This window comes from Cariama cristata, unplaced genomic scaffold, assembly GCF_000690535.1.
Source record: "Cariama cristata isolate BGI_N322 unplaced genomic scaffold, ASM69053v1 scaffold6150, whole genome shotgun sequence".
NCBI lineage: Eukaryota > Metazoa > Chordata > Aves > Cariamiformes > Cariamidae > Cariama > Cariama cristata.
Window position 1 is genome coordinate 11,996 of NW_009596261.1, and position 16,251 is coordinate 28,246.

General features: G+C 49.0%; 1 protein-coding gene across 1 annotated transcript in view; it reads left to right on the forward strand.

The window, feature by feature from the left end:
- UBAP2L (ubiquitin associated protein 2-like) overlaps window positions 1-16,180 on the forward strand; it is a gene marked incomplete at its 3' end in the record, with an annotated part of 24,996 nt that extends 8,816 nt beyond the window's left edge. The window contains 19 exon segments of the mRNA XM_009705125.1: window positions 2,015-2,067; window positions 3,548-3,633; window positions 4,093-4,264; window positions 5,163-5,364; window positions 6,635-6,912; window positions 7,193-7,365; window positions 8,125-8,314; window positions 8,933-8,987; window positions 9,446-9,620; window positions 9,788-9,860; window positions 10,565-10,760; window positions 10,867-10,955; window positions 11,637-11,690; window positions 12,341-12,356; window positions 12,359-12,415; window positions 13,926-14,143; window positions 14,232-14,337; window positions 15,598-15,665; window positions 15,983-16,180. Of these exon segments, the coding sequence (XP_009703427.1) occupies window positions 2,015-2,067; window positions 3,548-3,633; window positions 4,093-4,264; window positions 5,163-5,364; window positions 6,635-6,912; window positions 7,193-7,365; window positions 8,125-8,314; window positions 8,933-8,987; window positions 9,446-9,620; window positions 9,788-9,860; window positions 10,565-10,760; window positions 10,867-10,955; window positions 11,637-11,690; window positions 12,341-12,356; window positions 12,359-12,415; window positions 13,926-14,143; window positions 14,232-14,337; window positions 15,598-15,665; window positions 15,983-16,180 (2,459 nt within the window).
- Window positions 16,181-16,251: the final 71 nt, after the last annotated feature.

Sequence of the window (16,251 nt, forward strand, 5' to 3'; positions counted from 1 at the left end):
AGAGCGATAAGCTCAGTTTCTTTAAAAAACTAAGCACACTGTGCTCGTTGGAAAGCTTTCTGGACCATTTCTGGCAAATGCCTGGTTGTACATCATGGGTCTTCGGTTTTCCATCTGTCCCTTGGTATGCAAGGAGCACATGCCATGCTGAATAGGTGTCTGGTACTCAAGAAGTAGGCTTGCCAGGAAAGCCCCATCATGCTCTTCATCTTCAGGATTTCCTTCTGCTTTTTGTGCTGCTTTGCTTTCCTTCTCATTTCTCCCAAGCGACCAAGACTAAGAAAGCCCTGTGCCATGTTTCTACATGCACAAACTCTTCCTGGGGCAACTCTCCTGGCTTCCTGCTCTCTCCTGCCAACTGCAGCTGACCCAGGTATCTACAGCTCCCACTTCACCTACTGGGTAAGGGTTGAGCTGGTAGGATCTTTCCGATCCGTGAAAATCTGGAAAGGAGCCTTCCTGCTACTGCTGTGAGGGCACCAAAAAAAAAAAATAATCTAAGGAATGGTGGAATCTGGGTTTTTAAACCCCAGGTGTGTTTTGCGTTGAATGTGTTGAACTCCTCCTGATGCTTCTGGCTGCAGAGGAGCGGGTAGAGTAGTGTGCCTTGAGATTCATGGCATTCACAGAAGTTGTGTTGTATTTCTAATTTGAATATTACAAAAAAAAAAAAATCTAGGAAGACTTCTTGAATTGGCTCAACTTATCAGGCAAAACAAAACGCTCATCAAAACAACAAGGAAAAAGAATAATTCACTGATAATATACTTATTTCATGCACTAAATCCCCTGCTGCTAGATAAGCAGTTGTTTGGATGTTTTGGCCTCATAATTAAAGTATATATGGGAAGATCTGCTGTGTTCTTCCCCCTCAAAATCTCAGCAAGCTTGATTGTGTCCTGCAGAAGGATCCGCAATGTTTCTCATTCCCCATGTGCTATGTTTTTATGCTGTAAAAGGCTTTCAGCTTATAAAAGGGCTGATGCCAACTTGTTCCGTCCTTGTAAATATCTCCAGGATTAACCCTGTTGGCTGTGTTGGATTTTGTTGATCTGGTTTGCATGGGCTGAAAACAAGCTGCGCAAAACGAGGCTGTTTTTATGCTCTGAGTTTTTTGGGATGTAGAAGGCTCCCGCTGTCCTCCCACACCAAATTTTAAGTTGTCTAATGGATTCGGAAGTCATCAAGTAATATTCAAAGTTAGTACTTTAGGTTAAACTGTGATGGAAGTGAAGGACGGAACAAGTTGAAGGTGCGGCCAGGCAAAACTTTTTCCAGTAAATTTTGCTCTCTTACAAATTGCACTGTGGTGGATTGCGGCTGAAATATTGTGCTTTTCTCCCTGATATTTTAAGCTACTCACTTTGAGCGTATCTCTGAAATTGGTCACAGAAAATGTGGGAATTGCGTAGTCCCTTGAATTTTCCTTTCTGATTCCCATTTGCCTGTGGACAGGAGGTCCTGGTGCAGTGAGGTTTCAATGGTTTTTGGGGAGGGAGGAAATAAGACAAACCATGTGAATGGTTCAGTTGTCCCTGGGGTTTATAGAAACTTCAGGTTTAACTGGGTGGTGAGGTCCTGCACAAGAGCTGGCAGGAAGCCCGTGAAGGAGGTGCTCTGTCTGAGCTGCTGGGGTAACACTAACTGCTCATGGGTGCGGAAACTTGCAGCTACTGCGATACGAGGGGAAATCAGGAAAATGGCAAAAGGAGGCTGGGGACGATGCCAGGGCTTCCTTGCCAAGCTCAGCTTCCTTCTTTGGTGTCGGGGTGTGTGCATTGCCCTAGCTATGGTCGGTCCCTCTCTTTCAACCTAGCCTGCCTGAGCAAGGCAGAGGCAATCCCATTGCAGTACGTTGCCCAGGAATCGTGGGTTGGGGTCGACTGCTTTAACTTGTCTTATTGGCAAATAGAAATCCTCTCAGCTGCTTGCAAAGCTCCCCAGTGCTTCCCTGACTTTTGGAGGTAGAGCTTTGATGCACGCGTAACTTCTCTACCTGTTGTTATCCTTGTAGGTGCGTGGAGGGCAGCAACAGAAGAATGGGGCACGGAGGACTGGAATGAAGATGTAGGTACTCCTCAAACCCCTCTCCTCCATGCGTCTGCCGTGTGGCTGCTGTCCTGTTTGTCCACACACAGCTACGAGAGGAGCATGAAGCCCATCCTCCCCAAACTATGGGCTTAGCTCAAGCCAGACTCCCAATTCCAGGAGCTATGATGAATAAGTAAACATCACTGCTTCTAAAGTACATGTGTAGTAGAGTTCATCATAGGAGCCCAAGACAGGAAGGGATCTCCCAGAGCATTGAGTCTTATTTCCTGCAATTGCACGACTGAATTCTTCCATAAACTGGCCTGACTCCATACGAGATTCTTGCTCGGCTCCTCCAGTGGAGTGGCAGTTTGGAAAGGTTTGCCTTTGATCCACACCACATGCCGTGGAGGAGACAGCAGCAGTTTCAAGCCTGTGTCACATGACTCTGCTGGTCCTTATGGTTTGGATTGAGCAGCAGCTCTTGACTTCAGCTTCTGACTTACTCTTTGGCGTGTCTCGCTGCTTTTTGTTCTCTACCTGGCGTCTCCTTCAGGGGAGAATGGATGCTGTTATCACCTGCTTTTAATGCCTCTGTATCAGTTTCTTCTGAAATGAGCTTCAGTCCCTCTCAGAATCAAGGGAGAACTTCTGTTCTTGCAGATGGGAGCAGGGTTAGACTTTTCTAGTAGTAGTATTAGTTTTGCATGTTCATTGTTGCTAAGCCTACAGAACGGGCACAAAGGGAAAGCTTTTGCTTTCCAGGCACCATGTGAAGGATGCTGTGTTTGGAGATGTAAGCAGCTTCTGTGTCTGTTCAGTCAGGTCTCTGCTTGAAGAGAGGCTTTGATAGCCCTTCTTGCCTTCAGTGTGAGTGATATGCTCCCAGGGGTTCCTGATTTTGTTTTTAAATTCTTGCGTTTTAGTTGCTTGCAGCTCCTCAGTCTGGAATAAAAGCTGTTCATATTCAAATATGTTCCAGGCTAAATCACAGGTGATCATTAAACCTCCCCTTCATTCATTCGTTTTTGAGTAATGTTATTTTCCCTTCCATAGTTGAAGTAGATCTTTTGGTCTCTGGTCAGATCATCCAGGTGAGGCCAGGATCATCGGAAGCTTAACTGTGGGTCTGAAGCTTTTTTTCTTTGACTTCTCTAGCAATGCTTGCACCAGCTGTGCAGTGGGTTTTGCAGATCAGTGCGGTGTACCATCAGTTCAGAGCACCTGTCTAAGACCCCAGCAGCCCTAGTGGATCTGTGGACTACGGGAAACTTGTAGAAGGATTTGTTTTTTTTTTTTTCCCACTGGCAGGTGATTTGTGCACTTGACTGAGAAGAAACAAGTGAAATAGAAGCTGATTCTGATGGGAGCCAAATGTTAGAGAAGTTTAAGTCTAAACACTTGTAACTACTTGAATCTTTCTGTGACTGTTTGTCGTAAAGTTTGTGTGTTTTACTTGCAGTCCCGAGACACTGTTCTCACTTTTGGATTCTTTTTCTTTTTTTTAATCTTTCAGCTGTCTGAGACAAAGATCTTCACTGCCTCTAATGTGTCTTCAGTGCCTCTGCCTGCTGAGAATGTGACAATCACAGCTGGACAGAGGTGATAGCCCATGGCGATGCTGTTTACATGGGGGAAATGGCACACAAGTCCCAGAGCAATTTGCCATCGCAGGCTAAACCTTGCCAGCTAGCTAAAATGCAGCAGTTCTGAATAAAATGGGGTGGATTTAAATGGAAAACTTGAGTTAGGAATTCCCTGGTTCTAATCCTGGATTAGAGTTTTCCTAGGCTCTGCTGCTGGTTCTTCAGATTTGAGAGGATTTTGCTGTGTTAAATTAATGGAAAACATGCTTTAAAATAGAAGGCCATGTAGGATCCTGCTTGGCCTCTGTCCTTTTGAGGTTGCTGCTGGCAGTTGTGAGTTAGTGTTCTGCAGGTTCATTCAATTTGTAAATTAAGCTATAAATTGTGAGGCTGAAGGTAGAATACCACTGTAATCAGTGAGGGGTGTGACAGAACACGTGTTAACCTCAGTGGGTTATCTTCTTTCTTTACCCAGAATCGATCTTGCAGTCCTGCTAGGAAAGACGCCCTCTTCTATGGAGAATGAGTCAACAAACCTGGAGTCATCTCAAGCTCCTTCTTTGGCCCAGCCACTGGTGTTCAGCAATTCCAAGCAGAGTGCTATATCCCAGCCTGCTTCTGGTAACTCCTTCTCTCACCACAGTATGGTAAGGAAATACTGGTCTCCGCAAGTGTGTGGGTTTTGGCAAGTATTGGTTTCCCTGATGCTCTCTGTCTGCGTTTGGGCAATATGGGAAATAGAGTTCTGACACCTGCTCGCTGCTTTCTGGGTGGCAGAGTCGTCCACCTGGGTGATTTGCCAGTCTGTTCTAAATACAGAGGCATGCAGTCCATTGCTTAATTAGAAATAATTGGGATAATTCCTTCACCATTGCCCTTGTCAGAGTTGCAGCACATGCTTCTTTCCTGCTCAGAGGAAAGGAAAAACTCTTGCAGTCCAAGGCTTGCAAATTCAACAGTTCGAGAAGTGGAACTGGTTGGGAGTTTGGTGTGGGTTGAAATGCTGGTGTCTACTGACAAGTGAAGGAAGGAGGCATTGAATCTGAATCAGGGATGTGCGCAGACCTGGGCAAGTGCTTCTTTGTGTAACTTCAGCAAAAGAAATAAAAATTGTGCACTTAATGGTGAGAGAGTTCAGGAAGGATTTTCAAAACCACCTTAACTATAAAGCCGGGTTCTCCTGGTGGTTGTCTTTTTTAGCACAACTGAAGGCATGAAGGCACGTGAATAATTTAGTACATTTTTAAAGATCCTATCTGTTAACTTCCTTTGTAAGCCTTCATGACACTGTAAAATGCTATGGGTTGGGCAACAGATAAGTGTACCTGCACTCACGTGCAATAAAGGCTGCAAGAGAGGTATGAGCTCTCTTTGCCAACAGTGTCTGTGTGTATCTGGAGCTCAAGAGTGTTAAGCTGAGGCACCCAGTGAGAAGCACCAGGGTACAGTGCATTCAGGCTTATGTTAAGAGATGTATCTGTCCTCTGAGCCAAGTTCCAAGCTAAGGGAGGTGTTGACTTTGTTATTTCATTGCTGAAATTGCAGGTAAGCATGCTGGGGAAAGGGTTTGGAGATGTCGGGGAGGCCAAAGGCAGCAGTACCACGGGTTCTCAGTTCCTGGAGCAGTTCAAGACGGCCCAGGCTCTGGCTCAGCTGGCTGCTCAGCACACCCAGCCTGGTGGGAGCACCACTGCTTCTTCTTGGGACATGGGATCCACTACGCAGACCTCGTCTCTTGTGCAGTATGGTAAGGAAAAGCAGCATGGCTTCCCAAAAGGGAGCATGTTGTCCCAGAACTGCAGAAATGCGCTGCAAGCAGCGCTATTGAGGGATTTGGTGGAGGGCCAGATCAGAAGTTCACAACCGAGCCAACTGTGATGGAGAAATTAAAAGAATCATGAGTGCAAGTCTGTGACAATAAAATGTAATAGTGCGTGTGAGTGTTCCCTGTTCCTTTTATGCTTAGAGCAGTTGAATCCGTCTGCCACTTGGTCATTCCAGGCAGCTTTGGGGCCAGGGAGCTGATGTTCCCGAGACCCTCACACCAGGAGGAAGTAGTTCTGCATACTGTAAAGCCGTGTAACAGAGAAGGGGTCTGAAAGTGGGCACATCTGGAGAGTAGTTTGCAAATACCAACAACGAAAGTGCCAATCTCATCTCACTGCTGCCCTGATGTTATCTTTTAAAGGAATGCAGTTCTGGTGACTGTTAAATGCCAAGAAGTAACTCTACCTCTGGGCTGGCAGGAGGGAATAAACAGTGATTAACAGAGGCTCCTGCTTTTCAGATGAGATGCTAAGCCCTGCTGTGGTTGAGTACTAGTGCCATTTCTTTCAGCTTGTGCATTTTATTTCTTGCTATAAGGAAATGGCTCTGGTTCAAATCTAAGCTGAAGAAAGATTGAGCCCTGTCCTAGTAACAGTCAGTGTTGGCAGCTCCTGATCTTTTCAGACAGGGAGCCACAGAGGAGAGTCATAGAATAGGAGCTATTTTTTTAATAAGCTGCAGTAAGGCTTAGGTGAAAAAGGGTGGTGGTGCAGTTGTGCAGAGTCCTGAGGGTGGGCAGCCCGGAGCAGTGGTGTTGCTTGGAGGGTGGGTACCCAGTACTTGCAGGGGAAAGAACAGACAATGAAATGCAGCAGTGTTGGCAGAGAGGGGGAAGGAAGCAGCGTCAGGTCTGTGCAGGACTCTGACATACATTGCCTCCACACAAGGGACTCTCAAGTCCAGCTTCTCTAGGAGGACGGAGGACTTCTGCTGTGCAAGCTCGCTTTGTCCTGTAGAGATGGTGGAAGCAGTTGAGGGGAGAAGGGCTTAAAAGGCTCAGTGTCGATGGTGGTGGGAGCGCAAGGCTAGGAGTGGAGATGCTGGGATTTCCGGCTCTCCGATTTTTAACAGGCTCCAGGAGGAGTCATGGTGTGAAATGACTTTATTTTTCTTGATGCTGAGAAGTGTCAGAACTTGATTTGATTTTAAGAAAACAAATCCTGCTAACTTAACTCTGTCTCCCTCGGTAGATCTCAAGAACCCAACAGACTCTTCCGTGCATAGTCCTTTCACCAAGCGTCAGGCCTTCACGTCAACTTCAACCATGATAGAAGTGTTCATGCAGGAGAAACAGCCTGTGGTGACTGCCTCTACAACCGTGCCGGCACCCCCTTCCTCACCGCTGCCCAGCAAAACCAATCCTGTTCCCCAGATGTCCCCAGGGTCCTCGGACAACCAGTCCTCCAGTCCCCAGCCAGCACAGCAGAAGCTGAAGCAGCAAAAGAAAAAAGCATCCTTAACATCAAAGGTGCAGATCGATGGTGGGGAAGGAGGTGTTGTGTTATGTTAGAGCTGCAGAAAAATCAATTTGGGCTGGTGAGGGAAGGGCTGGGCTTGGCTTTCCTGGTGTTAGCATTGAGTGTTTGGGGGGGTGATGGAGAAAAGCTTGCCTGCCTGGGTTGAGCAGTGTAATGAAGAGGGTGCAAGCCTGTGACTACCATCGTGTGCTGGGAAATGTGGATACTAAAGTAATTTTCTGTGCTGATCCCAGGGTGTGATTGACACTTTCTGTTGTTCCTCCCTTGCAGATTCCAGCGCTTGCAGTGGAAATGCCTGGCTCAGCGGATATCTCAGGGCTAAACCTGCAATTTGGGGCACTACAGTTTGGTTCAGAGCCTGTTCTCGCGGAGTACGAATCGACGCCCACAACAAGTGCCGCCGTTAGCCAGTCTCAGAGCAGCCTGTACACCAGCACGGCTAGGTGAGGAGAAGGCGCGAGGAAGGGAACGATTAATCCAAGCGGGTAGCTTTGGAAGGTAGCTGGTCCTGTGGAGTTTAGTTATGCTGCATACTAGTAGACCCTTTCTGACTGTGCCGTGGTCACAAAGGGGGGACAACGTATGCAACAGCAAAGCATAAGTCTCCAGCAGACTCATTCAGGCAACTCTATGACTGATTGACCTGTGGTACTTAAACAGAAAGCAGACATTTCCTGCTGCGGTTGAACTGTGTTGCTGGAAACACAGGAAAGGAATCCACAGCGCAGCTGCTCCTTGTCCCTGGTGAACAGATTCTATGTGCTTTGTCCTGCTTTTTCCCTGGCAAACCGGGACACAGTGGAGTAGGTGTATCTATGGTGATGATGCCTTGCCAAAATGAAGTGTTTCTGTCTTCTGTTGGGCTTACCCTTAGTGTCTGGCCAGGCCCTTAAGTGCTGGGACCTGAGTAGTGGCAGCTTATGAAATACCACCTAGAGCACAGCAGTGTGTGAGGCAAGGCTGCAGCTAGGTGCCAGCATCCTGCTGTGGTCAGGCTAGCCCTTGTCTGGGTATGTTTTCTCTCTTTCGTTTGCTTGGCTGCTTCGTGTGGTGCCTTTAGGCTGATGCTTGGGGCTCTTTATTTTGAAGATGTGAAATGAAGAACCCACAGTCTGAGTCAGCAGCTTACAGCAGGGCTGTTTTGGAGGAAAATGTAAAGGGTTTTTTGTGTGTGTGTTTTTGTGTGTTTTTTCCCTTTGTAGTGAATCTTCATCCACAATTTCGTCCAATCAAAGCCAGGAGTCTGGTTACCAGAGCGGCACAATACAGACAGCAACTTTTACCTCCCAGAACAGCGCTCAGGGACCACTGTACGAACAGAGATCCACCCAGACGAGGCGATACCCAAATTCAATCTCCTCCTCGCCCCAGAAAGATCTAACCCAGGCTAAGGTAGGAATACAGCTTTGCTCGCCCTTTGTGCTGAGTAAGCATAGTGTGTGAAGCACTGTTTCAGGGGAAGTTAAGTGGTTTATCAAGTGTTTCTGTTATCCTCCAGCCTCACCACGTGGCTTGTGGACTCTCATGAGAGCTTTCTTCTGGCTGCTACCAGAGCCCTTAGTTGTGTTACTTACCTGGGGCTGGGACAGTGGGGTTAACAGCGGTTAAGTTGATTGCAGGCCATGTGTCATGTCATGCATAACTACCCTGCTGCAGAGTGGCATTCGGGCTAAGGATTTAGTTTTGTCTTAAGGATTTGATTCTTGCATGCTGCACACAAGTTCAGTAACGTCGATTTTGGCTAATGAATTTGGGCTGAGGGTGTTGAGCCAGTCTAACCACCAGCAGCAGAGAAACTTCTTGTGCTGCTTTCTCAAATATGTGTTTGGGGGTCATGCTGGCGCTGGGCTAGCTGAGCTTGGGACTGACCCCAGTGCAGTCTGGTGACATATGTTGGTAGCACACCTTTTTCACAACTGAAGAGGGAGTATGGAGGGAGATGACACTAGATCTGCCTCTGGAAATGAGCAGCTGCAATGCTCAGTACTCTTTTTTTCTCTTCTTCCTCAGAATGGTTTCAGTTCTGTACAACCCACGCCATTACAAACCACACAGGCCGTTGAAGGTAAGAGTCTGTCAGTACAGTAGGTGTCCTGAGTCTCTTGTACTGTTTGTATGCTTTGCTTTGGATGAAAAGCTTTATCTGTGCTAATAGCAAATTCTTTCCCTGCTGGACTAATTGCTGCCACTCAGATTATTTGTTTGCTTTGAAATGTTCAGCTTTTTGCTGATGGATCCATGAGACCCTTGATGAGTCACTCCCTGATGACAACAATTTACTCTGATTTGTGTGTGAAAGGCACATCATCTGTAGGTCTTGAAGCTCTTTGCAGAGCTGATGGCGATGTTGGGGTAAAGTGAGACGTAGAACACACGCTGTCACAAGTGTGTAACTGGTGGGCAGCAGTGAGGGAAGCCCCAGATCTCCCTGCTCCTCTAGCTGCACCTTTGCTGATCCTCACCACTGAATTACCCTCCAGGAGCTGCTAGCAGCTGCCCCTAACACAAAGATTTTGTTCGCAGGTGCTACAGGCCCCGCAGTGAAATCAGATTCCCCCTCTGCTCCCAGTATCACACCTCTCAACGATGGGGTATCTGCGTCGTCCTTGCTGACGACAGCCAGCCAACACTCAACAGCTCTGAGCAGCCTGAGCCACAGTGAGGAACTTCCCAGTACAACCACCGCCCAACTCAGCAGGTGAGCAAGCGTGGTGGGTGGATTTCTAGAGAAGTCTGTCTCGTGCAGTTGGGAAGACTGAGATTGACTCATCCCATCCGAGAAGATGGGGAATGGGATCTGGCCTGGTGCTACTAATGGTGACCCTTGCACCTTGGCTTGACAACTTTTTATTCCTCCTCCTGCAGTACGTTACCCACCCAGCAGAACAGTCTGTCCTCATCCACATCCTCTGGGCGAACGTCAACTTCAACTCTTCTGGTGAGTCTAGGTGTGCTCTAGTGCTGTGTACCCCCATTTCTGCTTGGCTTGGAGAGGTCTGCTGGGGTGTCTGACCTTGGGTGTGTGGCCGGTGGGATCTGCAGTTGTGACAGGAGCTGCCAGGCTGCTGGTTGTCCTGCTGGAGTTTGGATGTTGTGAGGAGAGAGGACAGAAGGTTATCTCAGAACACTGTCTGCGCACCTCTGGCTCGAGGCTTTTGACACCCTGCCTGTTTTGGACATAGCAGCAGCTTCTTTTGAGCCTTTAGCAGCTCTTGAAAGTGCTGTGGATTGCAGCCAGATGTCAGAGCAAACTGGTAGCTGATGGAGTGTCGCTGTTAAAACGTATATACTGGTGAAGGTCCTGCAGTACAGACTCCCTGGGTATTGGCTTCTGCAGCAGAATAAATCTCTGCCACAACTGCGGTGTTCAGCCTTGCTTCTCCCAGCAGACAGACATGTTAGGACACAGCCAAGTGAGAGGCTTGGAAGCTTTAGAGGTTGGCTGCTATCACGACTTTGGGCTTAAGCCAGATGCAAACCAGGTTTCTTTGTAGCGTGCAGCAGCCGAGTTCATTGCAGGCTCTCGGGAACATCAGAGTGCAGACACAGCTGCACAATATTTTGCGTAGACAGTGTTCTGCAGTATTTCTGCACTCAGTTATATCTGCCTGGTCCCCTAACTGTCTTCCCTTCCTTCCGTAGCACACAAGTGTGGAGAGTGAAGCAAGCCTCCATTCTTCTGCTAGCACTTTCTCCACCTCCTCCAGCACAGTGTCAGCTGCCCCGCCAGTCGTAAGCGTTTCATCCAGTCTCAGCAGTGTCAGCAGCCTGGGCCTCAGCCTCAGTAGTAACTCCACAGTGACGGCCTCGACTCGCAGCTCTGTTGCAACAACATCAGGTACTTTCCTGGGTACTGCTAAGCAGGAGGAGGGTGTGGGGGCTAAGAGAGACAGCTTCTGCTGTTTACTTCAGTGTGGAACTTTCCCTTTCTCTTCCTTTTTCAGGAAAAGCCCCTCCCAATCTCCCTCCTGGAGTCCCACCATTGTTGCCTAATCCATACATCATGGCTCCAGGGTTGCTACATGCCTATCCGGTGAGTGGGACGACCAACTTTGCGGCCATGTCATGTCACCAGGTCCCTCCTAACTCCGTAGTACAGTACAGAAATAAAAAACTGTAGTGCCTGCCCAGCAGGACTGCCTTGGATGGGAAGAGTTTGGACCTGCTGTTTTCCATAAAACAGTAGCAGAGGAAATCCATGTGCCTGTGGGGGTAGATGTCTGTAATTCCGATCACCCCGGAGCAGATTCTGTCTGCCTGTTCTCTACAGCCTCCCCAACCTTTGGGGAGCAACAGCCCTTGGTCAGAGAATGGCTCATCAAAATGTGGAGCTATATTAGCAACATGGTATGACAAAGGGTGTCAGAACAAGGGTGGCAAGTGCCACAAAGTCTAGGGGTGTGTCACAGCCCTGTTCTGAAGGTGAGGACAGATTTCCGTGTTGGAATAGTTTCTCAAGGAAAATTGTCAAGTGCCTTTGTGGTCTGGAGCAGCAGTGCTAGGTGTTGATGCTCACTCTCCGTTTGAGCAGCTCGTAAAAACATTCTTGTATCAGTCTTGTGGTGGTGAATGCTGGCTGCCTGTGCCTAGGTAATTGTGTAGCCTCTGATCGGCTGCTTCTGCCTTTATCTCACATTTATCTAAATGTTTAACCTAAAATTAGGTAAATGTCTTTAGTCTGTGTCCCTAACATCATCTCCTGCTCTTTTTCTAGCCACAGGTGTATGGATATGATGACTTGCAAATGCTCCAGACGAGATTCCCATTGGTGAGTACTGAAGACTGACATGGACACACAACTTCCACTGGTCTAACAGCTTGCTGATGCTGCGTGCGTTGGGTGTACAGGCAGGTCGGGCGATGAGGTAGTCCTGAAGAGCTGGCAAAACAGGGTGCTCAATGGATGTACCTCTCCATGGCAATAGTGAGGAGTTAATCGGTTGCTCTGAGTTAAGAGCACTAGTTACTCAGCCAGCGGTATCGATGGTGAGGCTAGGGAATGTGAGAGCTACAGTGGGCAGAGCTGTTTTTCCTCACGGTGGTGGGATGAGCTGTTGTAGATACTTGCCTCTGATCCTTGAAAGAGGCAGTGACTAAATACTTTTATGAAAATGACTTTTATTTAGCGATACATATGTCTGTTGTGTTGTGTAGTGGAGGGAAAAGTCCAGGCAGTTCAAGGACTGCATACCAGTAGACCTTACCTGGTTCTTCTAATAGCCAGACGAGGGGGATGGTGCATGCTACAAAAACCTGGGGTTGCTGTAGGCTATAATCAGCCTTGATGTGGCTGATTGAACTGCAATACTCCAACATATCTAGCGGCTGCAATCCAGAAATTCCTCTTTTCCCAGAAATACTGCTTTGCATCTTTGGACAGAGCTCATAAAAACTTCTCCTTTTGTTTTTATCCTTCAGGATTACTACAGCATCCCGTTCCAACCACCCCGCTGACTGGAAGAGATGGCAGCCTGAGCAGCAATCCGTACTCTGGTAGGGAAAAAGACTGCTCTGATTGCATACCCCATCAGGTGTTTGTGCTGCTGCGTACTGGTTTCCTGTGCCCTTATCCACTGGAGCTATGTCTGCACCAGCCTCCTGCACGCCTTTGGTCTGGAGCATGTTTCTCAGCAGCTAAATTCTTGACTTTCCTTTGATCGTCCAGTCATGTCAGGGCATGTTACCAGGAAGATGTGGACAAGTAGGAGTTGATGCGGCAGTTGGAAAGGGAGCGAGGAAGGGCTGAAAGAATCTGTGAGGTGTAAAACTGGGGAACTGCTTTTCAGATTGTGGTAAGGCGGGGGTTAAGCAGTGCTTTTCAAGCACTTAGAGGAAAAATACAAAGAAACAAAATCTGGAGCAACTTAAGGTTTTTCTGTCTCTGTGACAGTCTCACGGAGAAAGAAAACAAGGCATTTAGGACCTGTCAAATTCAAACCAAATGCCCAGTGGGTGGCTGGTCTCTCACTGACCTTGATAGGTGCATTTATTCACACTGCTGATCTGCAGTGGGCAGCAGTTGTGCTGAGCTTTCACATGCTTCAGGAAATATTACACTTTGTGGATCAGTCCTTTTCCAGCACCACAAATCAGCAGGAGCTTGTTTGTGTGGAAGTGCTTTTGCCTGGCATGCTGAGGCTGAAATACCAAGCTCAGAGTGCAGCACTGCTGCATGCGTAATTTGCCAAGTTAGCATCAGTGATAATTAATGTTTGTGACTGTCCTGGACTGACTTGTGAGCTGGGGCAGCACTGAGAAATTCACTGGATTACTGTGTGAGCTCTGAATAGGGAGAGTGTTTGTATGGAAGAGCCAAGCAGGTGCTCATAAAGAGCAGCAAAGGGAGCTTCTCCGAGCCCTGCAGCCAAGCCCTCATGCCCAGACTGGGAAGAGAGGAAGCGATATTTCTGAGTACTCTCTGCAGGCTGCTGGGCCTCTGCAGCAGCGTTTGATTCGGTGCCACCAGCAAGAGAGAGGGAGGTGTGAGCCCTGCTGTAAAAAGGGGCCATTCACGCATCCTCAACTGGAAGATATTTGATTCTCCTCTTCAATGAAGAGCTGTTTGCTGGTAGGACAGGGCCCCCAGGCTGCTGCCCTGGCCTCAAGTCTGGCTATGGAAGGAGCTGCTGCGGATGCACAGAGAGGGCTTCGGGAGAGCTCTAGCATCTGGGCTCTCTTGCTGCACAGGTGGCCAGTGGCAGGTTTATCCAGTGCTGGATCGTAGGCTGACATCAGGCGGTGCAGCACTGTAGCTTAGCTGCTGTGGGTTTCCCTTCCTCTCTGAAGCCCTCCTCTTGGGGATGAGGAGGGCAATTAACAGCTTAGCCTTATCAGCATACAATGGTCTGAGGGCTTTCGAGGGCTGCAGTCCTTAGTAGCTGTTGGAGGGGGATTGATTCAAGTCACTGTTGATCAAAAGGCTGGGTCACCTTTGGGCAGAGCTGGAATGGGCCAGGATTTGACACCTGTGTTCTTCAGTCTCCTTTCATCCCCTGTGTTGCAGGTGATTTAACAAAATTTGGCCGAGGTGATGCCTCTTCCCCCGCTCCTGCAACGACTTTGGCTCAGCCTCAGCAGAGCCAGACCCAGACTCACCACACCACGCAGCAGACGTTCCTGAACCCGGCGCTGCCTCCTGGCTACAGTTACACCAGTCTGCCGTACTACACAGGGGTACCAGGGCTCCCCAGCACCTTCCAATACGGGCCCGCCGTGTTCCCTGTGAGTTTCCCAGAGGCAGGGCATGGGATTTGGGCAGGAGCGCAACGCAGCAAAGCCTCTCCTCACTCTGCTTCTATCCTTTCTGCAGGTTGCTCCTACCTCTTCCAAGCAGCATGGTGTGAATGTCAGCGTCAACGCATCAGCAACCCCTTTTCAGCAGCCCAGTGGCTATGGCTCTCATGGATACAGCACTGGTAAGAGACCAGACAAAGCATCTTTCTCAGCAGCAGTTACTGACAGTGGCAGGGCTTCTTCACTATCTTGCTGGCCATGTAAGGAGACTGCTGTCTTAACTGCCTCCAGCAGTAAGGGAGGAAAATGGCCTTGGTGCAACTTGCAGATCACTTGATTCTCCTTGGAAAGGCCCAGGCTTGTTTTGCATCCAGGTCTGGAGTGGGTTTGAGTACACTTCACACCCTCCTCTGTGCCCAGCAGTCAGATGGCTGGGGCCTTGGACTTGTGTCAGAGAGCTTAAGCTGCTGAATTGTTTGTGTTTGGTTTTGGTTTTTTGTGGTGTTCTGGTGTTGTGTGGTTTGGTTTTTTGGGTTTTTTTTTTTTTTACTGCCTGTATATGGTCAATAGAACAATCATTATTCCAGATTTGAGCCTGGGAGCTTGTTTGACTCCTGTGTTTGGCAGATGCATGCTTTCTAGAGAAGTGTCCTTGATGCAAAGATGCAAGAAGGTTGTGAATCTGCCACTTGTCTCGGTACTGGGTTTCACTGGTTAATGTCTGGCTGACTTACAAAGAGCCTGCATTTGGGTCCCTCTTCCAGCCTTTAAATTCCTGTTTGCCTTTTTTCACTACATTAGAGCCCCACATTTTCTCTTCACAAAGATACTTCAGCTTTGTACCAGGTCACTTGGTACTGAGTCTTTCAAACCTCTTTCATTTCAACACTTTTTCTAGGCCTTACATGATTGCTGAGGCTTTCCTCTATACCACCACCTTTTAGAAACAGCCAGCCTCAAATGTGGGTTGTGTGCCAGTGTTGCCAGTCGTTGCACCAACCATTCCAGCCCACAGTTGAATCACCTCTACATGCAATTGCCTATTTTACATCCAAGGAGCTCTCGGGCTGTTCTTGCCACCGTGTCATGCTGGGAGTTTGTTTCCTTGCCTGTGCTGCATCCCCCCTAGCTCTTCTCAGAGTTGCTGTTTTCTGGGCTCTTCAAGAATGTGCATTTCTCTGGGTGGCAGCAGGACCCTAAATTTCTTCCTGGAGGCATTCAGAAACTGCTCGTGTCCAGAGCAAAAGAACTTACACTCATATGGGCACTTTGCAGCTCGGCCTTGCCAAGACCCTGCTCCCTAGGATGAGGTCTGTCTCCAGAACTTACCTGGCTGCTGGGCCACTAGAGCTCTCCACCAGTTGATGCTGGCGTTAGCAGCAGTAGCTCCTGTTGAACCGGTGGCTGCTGCCTAACACTCACTTGCCTTTCCTTCTCCCCAGGTGTATCTGTGACATCCAGTAATACAGGAGTGCCGGACATCTCGGGCTCTGTCTACTCCAAAACTCAGGTTAGTGTCTGGTGCGTGCTCCAGGACGGTGCCCCTTTGCTGGGGAGCAGAAGCCCAGCTCTGAGACAGCCTACCTGGGCAGTGAGGTCTCTTCCCCTTGGAGCAACCAGCCAGGGAGAAGGGAAATTCTCAACCTTTCCCAGCTTAGAGCAATTCCAAGCCCAGAAAGGGCCATAGGCAGAGACTCTGTCCGTCCTCTGCCACACACACTGACTCCCAGGCCCACGACTTGTAGAGCTGGGAAGGGGCACGCTGCCAGGCAGGAGAGCGCTGCCCAGCTCCCAGCCCTTACTCCGTCATTCGCATCTCCTCCTCAGCAATCCTTCGAGAAGCAGGGATTTCACACTGGAACCCCGGCAGCCTCCTTCAACCTGCCTTCGGCGCTGGGCAGCGGCGGCCCCATCAACCCTGCAACAGCGGCGGCGTACCCCCCTACCCCTTTCATGCACATCCTGACCCCGCATCAGCAGCCCCACTCGCAGATCCTCCACCACCACCTGCAGCAGGATGGGCAGGTAAGCGACCCCCTCCGGCCCCCTGGGCCTTGCTGGGGTATCTCTTAGGGCTCTCGCTCCCCCCCCCGGCC